General features: G+C 37.2%; 1 protein-coding gene across 3 annotated transcripts in view; it reads left to right on the top strand.

Moving 5' to 3' along the window:
* The window catches only part of COL12A1 (collagen type XII alpha 1 chain), a 120,390-nt gene that overhangs the window by 33,165 nt on the left and 71,972 nt on the right, over nucleotides 1-15,253 (top strand). For 2 of the 3 annotated variants that reach the window (XM_046005218.1, XM_046005219.1), the window contains exons 14-21: nucleotides 4,850-5,122; nucleotides 10,202-10,468; nucleotides 10,929-11,121; nucleotides 11,990-12,111; nucleotides 13,885-14,034; nucleotides 14,116-14,235; nucleotides 14,335-14,499; nucleotides 15,030-15,176. In XM_046005218.1, coding sequence (XP_045861174.1) covers nucleotides 4,850-5,122; nucleotides 10,202-10,468; nucleotides 10,929-11,121; nucleotides 11,990-12,111; nucleotides 13,885-14,034; nucleotides 14,116-14,235; nucleotides 14,335-14,499; nucleotides 15,030-15,176 — 1,437 coding nt within the window. The remainder of the gene's footprint in view (nucleotides 1-4,849; nucleotides 5,123-10,201; nucleotides 10,469-10,928; nucleotides 11,122-11,989; nucleotides 12,112-13,884; nucleotides 14,035-14,115; nucleotides 14,236-14,334; nucleotides 14,500-15,029; nucleotides 15,177-15,253) is intronic. The other variant, XM_046005220.1, reaches the window with a different exon arrangement.

Genomic DNA, 15,253 nt, shown 5'->3' with positions numbered 1-15,253 from the left:
CCCTCCCCATTACCCACCACCTGTTCCCTCAACCTCCCACCCTTGACACTTCAAAACCCTCAGGTTCTTTATAACTATACTGGTACTATACCAGGGAGAGTAAGATAGCTGAGGAAACTATTGAGAAGAGTAAAGTTGAAGGCCTACCATCATTATAGAAGAGAACTTGTTTGAAATGACTGCCAGAAATTCTATTATCAGAAATTAAAATAATATACAAAGCATAGGTATATACCCCAGGGCAGCAGAAAATAGGTACTATTTTATTTTCTTATTATTTTATTTTATTTATTATTATGTATTTTATTTTATTTTATTCATTTTATTTATTGAAAACAATGCCACTCATGTGAAGTCCTGAACAAACTGAAACATCGTAAAACAAACATTTATAAGTCTTGGGGGAGAGCAAAAAGAGGAACTTGAGGAAGTTGGGAGCCGTTGCTAGAGCAGAAGTGGATGCAGGTTCTGGGAAGCACAGTGACAAAGGGGCAAAAAGACTACTGGATTTGGTTCCTATTCACTGGACCTGTCAATGGTTTCCCCTGTTGAGACACAGTAATGCCTCTTGCAGAAAGCTATAGGCTTGTCTTTAGACATCTTTCCTTTCTTCTTCTCTCTTTCTTTTCCTTCCCAGTTTCTCTAAAAAGAGATTCCCAAACCCAGTCTAACCAAACCCAGCCAAATAATCTCTTCCTTTGTTACGGATGTCCTGAGTTCCTTAGATTGAGGACAAAACCTACAATTCAGTATTTTAAACCAAAACAAATGCTTGGCTAGATACCACTTGAGTTGAACCTCATTCACAGGAAAATGTGGTCAACTCTTGAACAAGAAGCATGTGTTGAGAGCCATTTCCTTCTGAAACGGGATGAAGGGGAGGAGAGAGCAGTGAACATCCCACAAGTGTTATGGGATGGAAAGGATGTGATGAGAAGATCTGATCAACTTCTCAGGTCCCTGAGGGTCAGCCTTGAGACATTCGACTACGGGGCAATTAGTCGTGTGTGGTCATAAATCCACACAATGTATAAACCAACTAACAGTCCCACGCAGCAACCCTGAGCCCAAAGATTTTGATCAGGTTTGCCCTCACCGCACCTGTCCTGATTTTGTTTTTGTTTTTTTTTTTTAAAGATTTTATTTATTTATTTGACAGAGAGAGATACAAGTAGGCAGAGAGGCAGGCAGAGAGAGTGAGAGGGAAGCAGGCTCCCTGCCGAGCAGAGAGCCCGATGCGGGACTCGATCCCAGGACCCTGAGATCATGACCTGAGCCGAAGGCAGCGGCTTAAACCACTGAGCCACCCAGGCGCCCCCTGTCCTGATTTTGAAGGAGCCTCATGTCAGAGTGAAAGCAAGCATGAGGGTTTCTTCCTGCACCGACCAATCCCATCTTCCAAGTAAATGCCTCCCTAGGCCTCAGAGAGGAATAGCAGAAAGAAGGGAAAGGAAAGAAATGAGAAAAGAATAAAGAATTGTAGGGGAATGAGAATAATAGAGATTTTTAAAAAAAGATATTTATTTATTTATTTATTTATTAATTATCTGTCAGAGAGGGACAGAGAGAGAGCGCGAGTGCCTACAAGCAGGGCAAGTGGCAGGAGGAGGGAGAAGCAGGTTCCTTGCAGGGAGCCTGACATGGGACTCGATGCCAGGATCCTGGGATCATGACCTGATCCAAAGGCACATGTTTAACAGACTGAACCACCTAGGTGTCCCAAGAATAACAGAGATTGAAAGATGTTTTAGGAAGTATCAGTACTTAGGTCTATCTCCAGATATTTCAATTTAGTTGATTTGGGCAGGGCCCACTCTTTTGGCACCCCAGGTGATCCTGTGTATCCTCTCAAATCTAGTCCATTTTTTTGGTCCCAGGGCCTCAGGAGGTGACATAGCCTCCTGCTGGTGGCCTATTCAGCTAGTTATACACCAGGTCTTAAGACCAGCTTGGCCACTCACTGCCTGCCAATTATATTACAGGGTACAATTCAATTGCTTCGTTTTTTTGTAATCCAATATTTGTCCAAGCCAAGATTTCATTTAAAAAATATTTTTTAAAGGTTTATAAGTCTGATAAAATTTACTTGTCACGAGTACATCATATTTTCAAAATTCTTGGGTTTAATGCAGCAGGTAGAATACCCAACCCTCAAGCTTTTTTGAGGAAAAAATATTTATCAATGTGTGTGATGATGGTATAAACTTAATATTTAGTCATAGTCTTATCAAACTGACTGACTGACACATAGAAGCTTGTTGAAACAGTTTGTCTTTTCAATCTTGGCTTCTGGATAGAGGTGCCTTTCTTCTTTCGTTAGGTTCCATATTTCTTTGTTACTCACATGGAATGTTGCAATGCCAGTGTCTGTACATAACGCCTTTGGATGTCACAGGCAGATTCTATAGTTTTTTGAGGATTGTTTTCTGTAATTTAGAATTTACTCAGTGCTCATTGGAATTATCGTTGTCATGCCATTAATTAGAACTTCAGAATGTTTTTTAATTAATACTTCATTTGTATTTTTGAAAAAGTGCTTTTAACCAACTCTTTTTGGGACACTGATAAACCTTGCAAACATCTTTATTGAAATTTCACTAGTATTTTGTTCCAGCTTTACAGGTTCTGCGAGTGTTAAAACAGTTGATTAAGATCCATGGGAATGCATGTCTAGTGAACTAGGCTCCTTTTGTTTGTGGCCCAGAAATATCTTTGTGAATGTATTTTTGCTTCAACCACAGTTCTTTTCCTATTATTTTCTCACAGTGGAATCATTAGCCTGTGTTTGTGAGATTGATGTCTGTTGTCATGGAAATAAATAATGTCACAAATGCAGTGCTATAGAAAGCAGGGAGGAAAACGGGCTGAGAAACACAATCTTGAAGCAGGGGAGAAGCGGAAATGATTGTTTGTAAACTCCTCCACTGTTAATTTGGAACATAATCCCCACAGTCTTGATAACGTATTCATCTTAGACTTTTGTGGAATGTCATCAACGCCATTTTTAGCTCATTTAAGTTCAGTCACTTTCAAGTACAATGATTTTACAATGGCTACAATTTTTTTTTAAAGATTTTTATTTATTTATTTGACAGACAGAGATCACAAGTAGGCAGAGAGGCAGCAGAGAGAGAGAAGGAAACAGGCTCCCCACTGAGCAGAGAGCCCCATGCGGGGCTAGATCCCAGAACCCTGGGATCATGATCTGAGTTGAAGGCAGAGGCTTAACCCACTGAGCCACCCAGGTGCCCCATGGCTGCAATTTCTAACTGCAATTTAGGCTCTTTAGAAGGGGCACATGTGAAAAAAAGGTGTACACTAAACAAAGAAAACATGTGCTGCCCATTTTAAAACTTAGAAACCAGTTGCTGGGATATCAGTGATCAAAACAAAATAAGACATAAAAGACGACAAACTGGATCAAAGGAATAGTTTATTTATATTCCCGTATATAGAGAAAATATAAAGATATGTGACCATTTAAGTCTCATACAGTGAAAGAAGGCCTTCAAGTGAAAATAGCCTCACATACTGAGGGAGCAAAGTCAGTATTCTCTTGAAAATAAGTATTCTTGGTTTCAGTGAAATATGTAACTATTTTCCCTCCAGAGATGAGATGTCCTGTCAGCAGTTACAGTTATTTATAATGGAGTTAGAATTTTCCATTTGTGCTTAGGGTCTGGTAGGATGCCCAGCTCCTGTTTTATTTATCTTTCCCCTCTAAATCCTACAATATGATAGGTTTCTGTCTACCCAGATTTCTTTCTTTCTTTCTTTTTTACTTATCATTATCTTTACTCTTCGTGTTGAAATTTAGTGGCTTAAGGTATCCATTTTTACTCTTTAATTCATGTAAAATAATCGTCTTCAGAAATCTTGTACAGCTTTATATATCATTTGCTTCAATTTACAACAATTACTGGTGAAATGTATGCTGTAGAAGCAGATAGTTTTATGTTTATGTCATGCTGTGGCATGAACCCTAGTAAAGGTAGCCAATATAAAGTGACCTGTGTATTTATCTTATATTTAAATGATGGAAAGTGAGGGTTTTATTGGAAGACATCTGTGCCTCCTATTAAGTTGGGGTTTCCATATTTTTCCATTTGGGTTGTAGTTTTTCTTTTTTCTTTCTTTCTTTTTTGTTTTTTGAATTGAAAGAGCCAAAATTTAGTACATTTTTGATCAGCTAGAACAAGCGGTGTGTTTTGTTTTGATGACTAATCGCTTTAAAGTTTTCCAGAAGAATCGGTGGTTTTCGTTTCGTCAGAGTTTAGCTATATTGGAGGTTTGTACTTCTCCTTTTAAATTGCATGAGCAAATAGAGTTTTCACCAAAAAATGATGCTGGAATTAATTTTAGCAAGTGATATGAAATTGTTGCAATTGTCATAGGTCATACATTGACACTGAGCTTATTTAAATTATATCAGAGAGAAAAAAGATGATGGTAAAGAAGTAAAGATCTTTGTGAACAATGGGGTATGTTATAAAGTACACTGACATAGGATGAAATTTTGGGATTTAGATGCCTTTTTTCCCTTTGGAGAACAAATTTTTTAGTCACGTACTCTTTCATGTTTGGATGGCATCCTTGTCCTGAAGGGCCTTCCCGTCTGAATGAACATGTGGAGACCAGGGTGATAGGTGGGAATCAGAAAGGATTCTAGAGTTCTATTCCATCAATCTGGTCCACTGACAGAACAGGACAGATAGCTCCAAAAGAGGAAATGGGCAACTTTAGACAAACTGAGTTTGAGTTCAGCAAGTTAGGATGGCCACTAGGATGAAGGAATATTTACATCTCTAGTAGACATTGAAAAATGATTACCCTTTAATTTCTATTCTAGAACGTGGTTCACCTACGGATTTCGTTACTAAGGATATCACGGACACATCAATTGGGGCATATTGGACATCTGCTCCAGGAATGGTTCGAGGTTACAGAGTCTCCTGGAAGTCGCTTTATGATGACATTGAGACTGGAGAGAAAAGTCTTCCCGGAGATGCAATTCATACTGTGATAGAAAATCTGCAGCCAGAGACCAAATACAAGGTTTCAGTCTTCGCAGTTTACAGCAGTGGAGAAGGAGAACCTTTAAATGGAGAAGCTACAACTGAATGTAGGTAACATCATGACTGTGTTTAGACGTGTGTTGGTGCTACCTAATGGCTATCAGCTCAAGTGATAGTGTAATCACTTGCCTTTATTTTTTGTTCTATGATAAATGGGGATGAAAAATTAAAATCTTTAAAGACTGTGGTTTAAGTTCAGGTTCGTTTAGTTCACTTAGTATAAAAATTATATCACGTTTTGAAATACTGAATCCCGTTCAACTACCTATATTTGTCTCTCTCTCTGCCTTTTTTTCCCTGATAGGATGGTCAACTAGATAAGAAACTCAACTAGTGAAAAGATCAGGAGCCATGGAGACAAAAAGACTATAGGCCCATTTACAGCTGTATGACTTTGGGCAACATTCTATTTTCTTACCTGTAGCTTACAGTCTCAGAGTTGTCTTGAGGATTAAATGAAATGACAATGTGCAGAGCACCAAGCATAGTGCCTAGTCACTTTGAGTTGATTGATACATGAGAGTGGCTACTGAGACTGTGATTATTATGTACCCAAGACCAGTCCTAGAGACTTGACTTCATCCCTCTTGTATTTGTTAAATCAAAAGTCCACTCAATATTCTGGTGGCTCAGATTTACCTTAATGTCATTAATATTCTTTCTCGTGAATAATTTGAATGACTTATAATCATTTAGTATCAGCTAGTTGGTGAAAGCTGCGCCAGCATTCCTTAATTCTCTTCCCTAAGAAGCTGTTTGTTAAGCATATAAGCATTTCTAAGAATTTATAGGAGGAAAACTGATTCCTTTTGTTCTGAGAGGGTTTTAGGAAAAGGGAAGAGGATGGGACATTCTTGCATTTCCTTTTATTAAAAAGAAATAGAGGGTTGAGGGATTCTTCTGGTAAGGGAGGGGAGAGGGAAGTGTCCTGAGAAATTTCAGATAAGCCCCACATCCTGATTTTCAGTTGTCCTTAAGTTGAAGTTTTTTGGTCTGAGTTGTCTGAAGAACTCCTCTCTCTCTTTTTTTTTTTTTTTAAGATTTTTATTTATTTATTTGACAGACAGATCACAAGTAGGTAGAGAGGCAGGCAGAGAGAGAGAGAGAGAGAGGAGGAAGCAGGCTCCCTGCTGAGCAGAGAGCCTGATGCGGGACTCGATCCCAGAACCCTGGGATCATGACCTGAGCCGAAGGCAGAGGCTTTAAGCCACTGAGCCACCCAGGCGCCCTCCTCTTTTTTTTTTTTTTTTTTTAATCACTGGCAAACTCAGTAGGATATGTCTAAGTTAAAATCTGTGTCAAAATTAACTGGATTAAAAAAAATCAAACTCCTTATTCGAAATTTAATATGTGAAAAGGCCTATTTCTCAGATAGTCGTATGATTGGTTCCCATGGTAGTAAACGAAATCTTGTGTCTGAATATATTGGCTGCTGTAGTTTAAGAATCTGGCAGAAATTTATTTGTTTTAAAGAGAAATCATAGGCCAGATATGACACATGTAGCTAAATTTATCTGTAGGAGTAAAGATACAATTCATGCGGTTGAGCAGTTATGAAAGTATATATATTTAGAAGGAAGCTTTTTCAAAAATTCTCCTCTATTGTGTCTTCTTCCAAAAAAACCGAGTCTTCAGATGTATATTTGGGATTGAAAATCTCCACAAAGGATTTCTTTTAGCCAAATGCAAGTATGTTACCATAAATCCTAATAAATAAATAAATTTTCATCTCTAAGAAGCTGAACCTCTACGAAATTGTATTTCTTGGCTAATTGATTGATTTACCTTTAAAAGTAAGTGAAGAAAAAGGCATTTTTTAAAATTTGGAGTGGATTAGGCAGGAATGAAACTTTTTTTTTTTGAGTTTTGTTTCTATGCAAACTGCTCAAACATCTAAGCAGATAAGAGAGAAGGTAAGAACCTTTTTTGTGCTGTTACCATTTTGTTGTGTCTTATTTTGTTCTCTTCTTTGGAAGTACAGCAGTTTAGAAAGTGCTTGAGAAATCTGAGTCAGATGTGGTATTTAGGTGGCAGATGAATCCTAATGTATGGTTAAGTGGGACAGAGTCACTAGGTCATGCTCTTAGAGTTTCTTAGACTTCCAGAGGGACATTTGGGGAATATTTTCAGGATTGCTTTTACCTAAAACTCAACAAGATGGTACACAGACTGTTGATACAATGAAAACCATGGATTGTGGCTAGAAAGCCAGACGATGAGAGCCTATCTATTGGGCTTCCAGTTTATGGCAGCTGGTTTAGCTGAGATGCAGTGGGTGTTAGAAAGCATCTTGTGAAAGTTTCTAAAACATGAAAAGAACTTTCAGTGTGAATGCTGCACCATTTTACAGTGTGTGGCGTAGGTCAGGGAGGTGAAATATCTTGGTTTTTACTCATGGGATGCCAATGAGGATTTTCCCCTCCCAATATCCAAAGTTTTCCATTAAAACTAGGGTAAGATATGTTGTACCTTACGCTTGCATAGCTACTATGATTTTCTTTTGAACACTGATTCGAAGCAGTTTACTTCTGAGGCTCTTGATGTAGTTTTTTTTTTTTTTTTCATGCTTCTTGGTGCTTAGGGAGTTCATTGAGTTTCTTGGATCTGTGAGTTTATAGTTTTATACAATTTGAAACTATTTAGACCATTATTTTTCTCAAATACTGTATTTATTACACCCCCACTCTCTTTAGGTACTCCAATTATGCATGTGTTATTCTGTTTGAAGATACACACAGTTTACTATTGTGCTGTTTGGTTTGTCAATCTTCTTTTTTCTTGCATTTCATTTCAGATAGTTTCCATTACCATGTTAATAGTTTCACTCATGTTTCTGCGATTTCGAATCTGTTGTCAATACCATCCTATGTATTTTTCATCTCAGATATTGTGCTTTCCATCTCTACAAGTTTGGTTTGAGTTTCCTTTATATGTTCTATGGCTTTACTTAACATGTCTACTATTTCTTCTGCCACCATCAATGTCTGGAATATAGGTGTCATAGCTGTTTTCCTGTCCCTTGTGAATAATTATGTCCTATATGTCATTTCTGGGTCTGGTTCTATATATCTGATTTTTCTTCTTCTTATGGGTTGTCTTAGCTCCAATTGCCATAACAAAATACCAGAAAGTGATGGCTTAATCTGTTTTCTCACATTTCTAGAGGCTGGAAGTCCAAGATGCTAGTTCTAGGAGAATTTGACTTCTGGTGAGAACTCCTCACTTGCAGATGGCCATCTTCTTGCTATATCCTCACATGGCCTTTCCTCCTCTCTGCATATGCGTGGCGGAGTGGTGGTGGTAAGAGCACGCTCTGGTGTCTCCTCCTCGTTTTATAAGGATTTCAATTGCATCAGATTAGTATTGTACTCTTACGACCTTATTTAATCCTCATGACCTCCCAGAGGTCCCATCACCAAAGACTATCACATTAGAGGTTAAGACTTTAACAAATGAATTTTGAGGAGACACAACCATTCGGCCTATAACATAAGTCATATTTTTTCCTTCTTTGCGTGCCTGGTAATTTTTATTAGACGCCAGACTTTGTGAATTTTACTGTGCTGAGTGCCAGATATTTTTACACTCTTATAAATATCCTTAAGTTTTGCTCTGGGATTTAGTTAGTTACTTGGAAGTAGTTTAATTTTTCTCAGACTTTCATTTAAGTTGTGTTAGAACTGGACCAGAGGATCTTTTAGTTTAGGGATAACTCTGCCTCATTACTGGGTCATTACTGGGGACCTGCATGAACTCTAGGAATTAATTGTTTCTTCTGCTCCTTTTGGGTGGTTCTTTCCCTAGTTTTGTATAGTTTCCTCATGCACTGATTAGTATTGGGCTGAAGACTCCAGGAGGACCTCTTGCAGATTTTTGGAGCTCTTCCCTCTGTTACACATCTCCTCTCCAATATCTGCTCTGCAATTCTAGATGCCTTGGACTCCCCTGACTCACAGAACTATCTCCTCAATTGAGTGAGATCACCAGGCTCCATCTGGTTTCTCTCTTCCTAAACTGGGGCTGGAAATTTTTTCTAAGCAATAAGCCAGGACAATTATAAATCTCACTGTCATATTTTTCTGTCTCTCAGGAATCACTGTCCTATATTGTCCAATGTCTAACATTTTAAAAATGTTGATATATATATACACACATATACTCACATATAAATCTGAATAAACTAAAATATGTATGTTTATATTTAGTTTATTCAGATTTTTTAGTTTTTCAAGTGGTCCTTGCCTTTTTGAACGTGAAAATTTCTCATACGATTAAGAAAGGTTCTTTGCAACATTTCCTTCAGTTTACTGTCTTTGTATAGAAAATGTTTATGACCTTTGAATGTTAAGATGAGATTACTGAACTGAGTGAAATGATCTTGCTTATAAACTCTAACTATGTAAAAGGAAAGAAATGTGTTGGCTATTTGTGGATGTGGGATGATCTGTTTTGGATACAGTTATTGATAATTGTGAGATATTAGTAAAAATGATTTAATTAATAATATTATATATTTATGAAACATTTTTTACATATAGCATTTCCTAAAACACTCAGTGTGTACCAATTTATCTTTAGAGCTCTTGAGATATTTTTATGTGTTAGAGTTTCCTACTCTTTTGTGTTCATAGTTTTACATGTCTGTGGCTGTCAGAAACAATAGTGTTAAAAATAGTCAACTCTGGCTAGTCATTTATGGACTGTACCCTTTTCTGAAACGACCCAAGTAATATTTCTGACCCTAAAGTCATGATTTTTAGTATTCCTCATAGTATGATAACCACAAGAATTATTTACAGCTGGAAATACAATAAAAATTTGAAAAGCTCATCTCCGGAAATGGATGTTTTCTTTACTAAAGTCCCTAGAATGCAAAAGGAAATCCGTGCAATAAGAACTTCCATTTTTTAGTTATTAGCTAGATAGAGAGAAAACATCTTACTGTGATCTCACTGAGATTAGGCTTACACGCCATCATGAATTTATGAGAGATCGTTCTGCTAAACAAGAACACAGTGTACATATTTAAGAAACCAGAGTTTTTTTTTTTTTCTCACGTAAATGGGAAAGTAGACATGTTTATCTTCTTTCATGGTATACATTGTCATCTTCCTTTTATCTCACAGTATCCCAAGATTCAAAAATCTTAAAAGTGGATGAAGAAACGGAAAACACAATGAGAGTTACCTGGAAACCAGCACCTGGGAAAGTCATCAACTACCGGGTTGTGTATCGCCCCCGTGGGGGTGGAAGACAAATGGTTGCCAAAGTGCCACCCACAGTTACCTCAACAGTGTTAAAACGACTTCAACCCCAGACTACATATGACATCACAGTTCTCCCAATGTATAAGACAGGAGAAGGAAAGCTTAGGCAAGGATCAGGCACAACAGGTATAAAATCATAATTTTTTGAGAGTGGGGAAAAGTGTTATATTTAAAGGAAGGTTTTCATACATCTATTTATTTGTAAATGTCTGAAATTAATTCTGTAATAAATTAAATTATAATAATTAGATAGGATGCCTAATTAGCATTCTATTTTTACCACCCATGTTCTTGGTAAAATGATTCTACATATTAATGTTCTAATGCTAATCTAATCTCAATTGTGAGAATTATTTATATGTTCACTTGGGTAGCACTTGGTAATCAGGATTTTTATTGGGTATTATATCCTGTGCTACTTGACTTAACCCATTGATAAATATACAATTTGAAGTGTGGTGTATGTGATAATTCTCATGTATATCACTTAGATATTTCTAATTTAATTTCTTATTGCGGGGGGGAATAAAAAATCCAAAGCTTAGTCTTAAACGGATAATGTTTTAAAATCTTTTTATCTTTATAGCTTCTCGATTTAAGTCACCCAGAAATCTCAAAACATCTGACCCAACTATGTCAAGCTTCCGAGTGACTTGGGAGCCTGCCCCCGGGGAAGTGAAGGGTTATAAGGTCACGTTCCACCCCACAGGGGATGACAGAAGACTGGGGGAGTTAGTGGTCGGACCATACGACAATACAGTTGTTCTGGAGGAACTTAGGTAAGAATGAACTATATTGTTTTTGTTAAAAGATTGAATAATTTATGGAAATTAGTAGGCCTTCCACAGATAATCACTTATGTGTCTGCTAGTGGAGGGTTTAGAATCAATGGAAGTTACTCTCTTATTCTTGGACTTGCTGAAGTTGAGGTTAGGGTTTAGAGGCCAGCAGAAGTTTTTGTAATGTTTTAATGATTTTTGTTATTACGTGAGCAGGAATGGCATTTTTTCAATAACATCCTGCTTTTTAAAAATTAATGTCTGTATTATACGATTTCACCTAAAGCAGCTTGTCCTTAGTCAGGTCCGTGGAAGTATGGGAATTCTTGTGCCTTCTGGAAAGGCCAGGTGACTCACGCTGTGATGCTGATTATGAATCTCCTACCAGGGTGGGCCATGGGAGAGAGAAGCAGGACTTTGTGCTTGGTGCCAGCTGGCTGGATTGGGGAAGGGTGGGCTGATTAAAGTCTCGCTTCAGGCTGTGCAGTGGAAAACAAGGAAGTTTGAGTTTGAACAGCACCCTACATTCATTACAGTAGGAAGAATGGACTACTGTGCACTGCCTTTTGGAAAGTTTGTTTGTCTCAATCATTCACTCACCAATATTGAAATCTATATAAGCCCTCACTATTTACTCTTGTCAGATTAGAGAGGATGAAATTTATTGAGCCCACTATGTGCCAGGGACTTTAGTTACCTTGCAACATACAACATTTGAATTATTTTCTTAAAGGCCAGTGCTTAAAAGCAGTGTCTTAGAACCTGCTTTAAGTAAATGAATGTAAATCAAGATGAATGTCTTTAACAAAGCCACATATGCTACCACTGGAGCCTGTATACATACAGACTATATATTTTAACATTTCAGGGCAGGTACCACCTATAAAGTAAATGTTTTTGGAATGTTTGATGGAGGAGAAAGTTCGCCACTTGTTGGACAAGAAATGACAACCCTTTCTGACACAACTGTAATGCCAATTTTATCTTCTGGTAAGAAATCGAATTACATTACCCTTGGGAATCTTAATATTATGAAACTATTTCAAATGTGAACTGTTAGGTTAATCACACGGTGAAAAGGAGCTATAAACATTTTATACTAAAATGCATTTAAATAATTTACATGCCTAAAAACATATTTTCGAACATCCATCTAAGTGTATCTTTGGGAATATTTTTTTAAGGCCTGTCTTGTCAGCATTACCTTGGTTACATAGTACTGTATTATTTGAAGATGAGTTTTTGCAATGGATAGGTAATATACATTTTCTCTCTTTTTGATGACTAAAACACAGTTTTATTTTGTAAATGTAGTTGCAGAAATGATTTATTTGAGCTGAACAAGCAGAGTTGTGGCTCTGAGTAGGTGGATAACCATGACTTGGGAAGCAGCATGGTAACATAGACCCTTTGGATTTTCCTGCTCCTGCCACAATTATAGTTTCGATGTGCTTGAACCTAGTTTTGAATGTTCTTAGAGGTGGAAGTAGTGGATAGTATTTACTTCCCAACATTTCCCAGCATTTGATAAAGAAAGAGTAGATCTGGGCAGGATAGGGGAAGTCTTGCAAAGGTTTAGGTGTTTGGAGTCGCATCTGGGAGTCCTCAATCCTGGCGCGGTGTACTGTATGCAAAGGACAACTTTGTAGTGTGATGAGCACCATTTAGTTTTTCCCAAAGAGTTTTTTTTTTTTTTAAACAATATAAAGATGAGATGCTAAAATGGCAAGAAATTGGAAAAGTCATAGCTGGGAATGTAAACTATCAGAAGAGAAGGTATTTAAAAAATATGATGTAGATAAAATAAAAGTGTCAAATCCTGCTGTTTTGCATGAATGTTCTATTGTTTCTGTTATGATGATATTAACTGACTTATATTTTTATTTTGTAGCTTGTGCACTGAGGATATTGGGATTTTTCTCTCTTTCCCAAGCACCCTAGCTTTGTATCAGTGTTTGTGTTTGTTGTCTCTATAGCTCTCAATTTGTTTATTTGTTTGCATACTTCCTCTAAATTGTCTTCCTTCTTTCTTGTTTTTTTAAATGTGCAGACTTCACCACCTATATTTACTTGATTGTTATACATAGTCAATGATAAAGTTAAACAGCTAACAACTTAATAATATAATAACTATCAGGTTTTAAAACAGCATATCTTTATTTCAAAAAGGTCTAATTTTAAGTCAGGTGTCTAATCCTTCATGATATATGAAATAATTACCCAGAAGCTTAATTATTTTAGAAGATGTTTTTAGCTCACTAAGACCCTTCTTAGCTCACACATTTTATCAGTTCTTTTCATATTAGTCTGCTAATGACCAATACATCTTACAGGAAAATGCAGCATGTAATCTTCAGATCACATTAAAATTTTATTTAAGTTATTTATGCCTTATAGTAAGATAGCCATACATTTTTATTCATTTATTTCAACTCTTGGGTTTGTGAGCCCATTCATATTTACAATGATGGTTTAATTTAAGTCTCTAGGGTCTATGATGGTGGCCAGGAAATATGGTCAAAGATGAAGGAAAGATTTGCCATGGAAATAACCATTGGAGGAATTGGTGATTTTCTTGAATGTTATTTGAGGTTAATAAACCATATGGATGTACATTGAGAGTCTTGACCTCCAAATCACAAAGCTAAGCTACAGAACTGAAGCAGCTAGGCAAACATCCAGGGATGGCAGAGGCATGGCTAGGAAGTAACCCTGTGAAGAATTTGCTCCTGACCCTGTCCTGTGTCATGATTACCATATTAGGGATGGAGTGTATTACCAGAGCGGAAGCAGACATTGTGTTGCTGGTAGATGGATCATGGAGCATTGGCCGGGCAAATTTTCGAACTGTGAGGAGTTTCATCTCTCGCATTGTGGAAGTCTTTGAGATTGGTCCCAAAAGAGTACAAATTGGTAGGTCTGGCAATACTGAAGACCTTTAGACATTTTCATCATGCTCTCTTACATACGCTAATGCCAATGATGTTATTTTAGCCCTTGCTCAGTATAGTGGGGACCCCAGAACAGAGTGGCAGCTAAATGCTCACAGAGATAAGAAGAGCTTGTTGCAAGCTGTGGCAAACTTGCCATACAAAGGAGGCAATACTCTCACAGGTGAGTAAGGGTGATGTGGTATGCTTTTAGCTCCTGGTTTTGGTCAGAACTTGTGGCTGAATAATGATGTGACTGGTGCTCTTTTAAAAATCCCACTAGGAATGGCTTTGAATTTCATTCGTCAACAGAGCTTCAGGACCCAAGCTGGCATGAGGCCTCGAGCTCGAAAAATTGGTGTTCTCATCACCGATGGAAAGTCACAGGATGATGTTGAGGCACCTTCAAAGAAACTCAAGGATGAAGGCGTAGAGCTGTTTGCTGTTGGTAAGCACTCAAAAGGCTAGCAGTGTCCCTGGGGTTACAAAAGTTGAGGATATTTTTGTAGTTAAAAATTTTTTTGAAGCACAAAAAACAAACATACATATTTTCCCTATCGCATAATTTATCAAAATGATATGCCAAGAAGTTAACTTATTTTCTTCTTTTCCCCTTGAAATGGGACAGTACTACATGGCTTCTTGGAAGAAAGTAATGGATCAAGAGGACAAATGTACTATTAATAGGATCCAGGAAAATTCCTGTTTGGTTTTCCGTGGCACCATGTTTATTTTTGATAGCCGTTATTTTACTTTCCAGAAAAAACACTCAAGAGACACTTTTCGGTGGGAAATTGGTGCTAGAAGCATTTAGAAGAATCTAATTCAGAATAGCCTTTAATTTATATTATTTATTCCTTTGTTTCTATTTTGTAACTATAGATAATCATTTTATTATTAAGGAAAATCACATATATGTTCTACTTAACATTGAAAGTTCAAATGCTTCTAATTTGAATATGTCCTTTTTTTCCTAAGGTATCAAAAATGCTGATGAAGATGAATTAAAGATGATTGCGACAGATCCTGATGATACCCATGCATACAATGTGGCAGATTTTGAGTCACTCTCTAAGATTGTAGATGACCTCACCATTAACTTGTGTAACAGTGTCAAAGGTCCAGGTAAGATTAGCCCAGGGTTTCTCACCCTTGGCACTGTTCATATTTGGGGCAGATAATTATTTTTGGGATGGGGGAAG

The sequence above is a fragment of the Meles meles genome, chromosome 5, assembly GCF_922984935.1.
Source record: "Meles meles chromosome 5, mMelMel3.1 paternal haplotype, whole genome shotgun sequence".
NCBI lineage: Eukaryota > Metazoa > Chordata > Mammalia > Carnivora > Mustelidae > Meles > Meles meles.
This window is presented reverse-complemented; position numbering and strand designations above follow the sequence as displayed.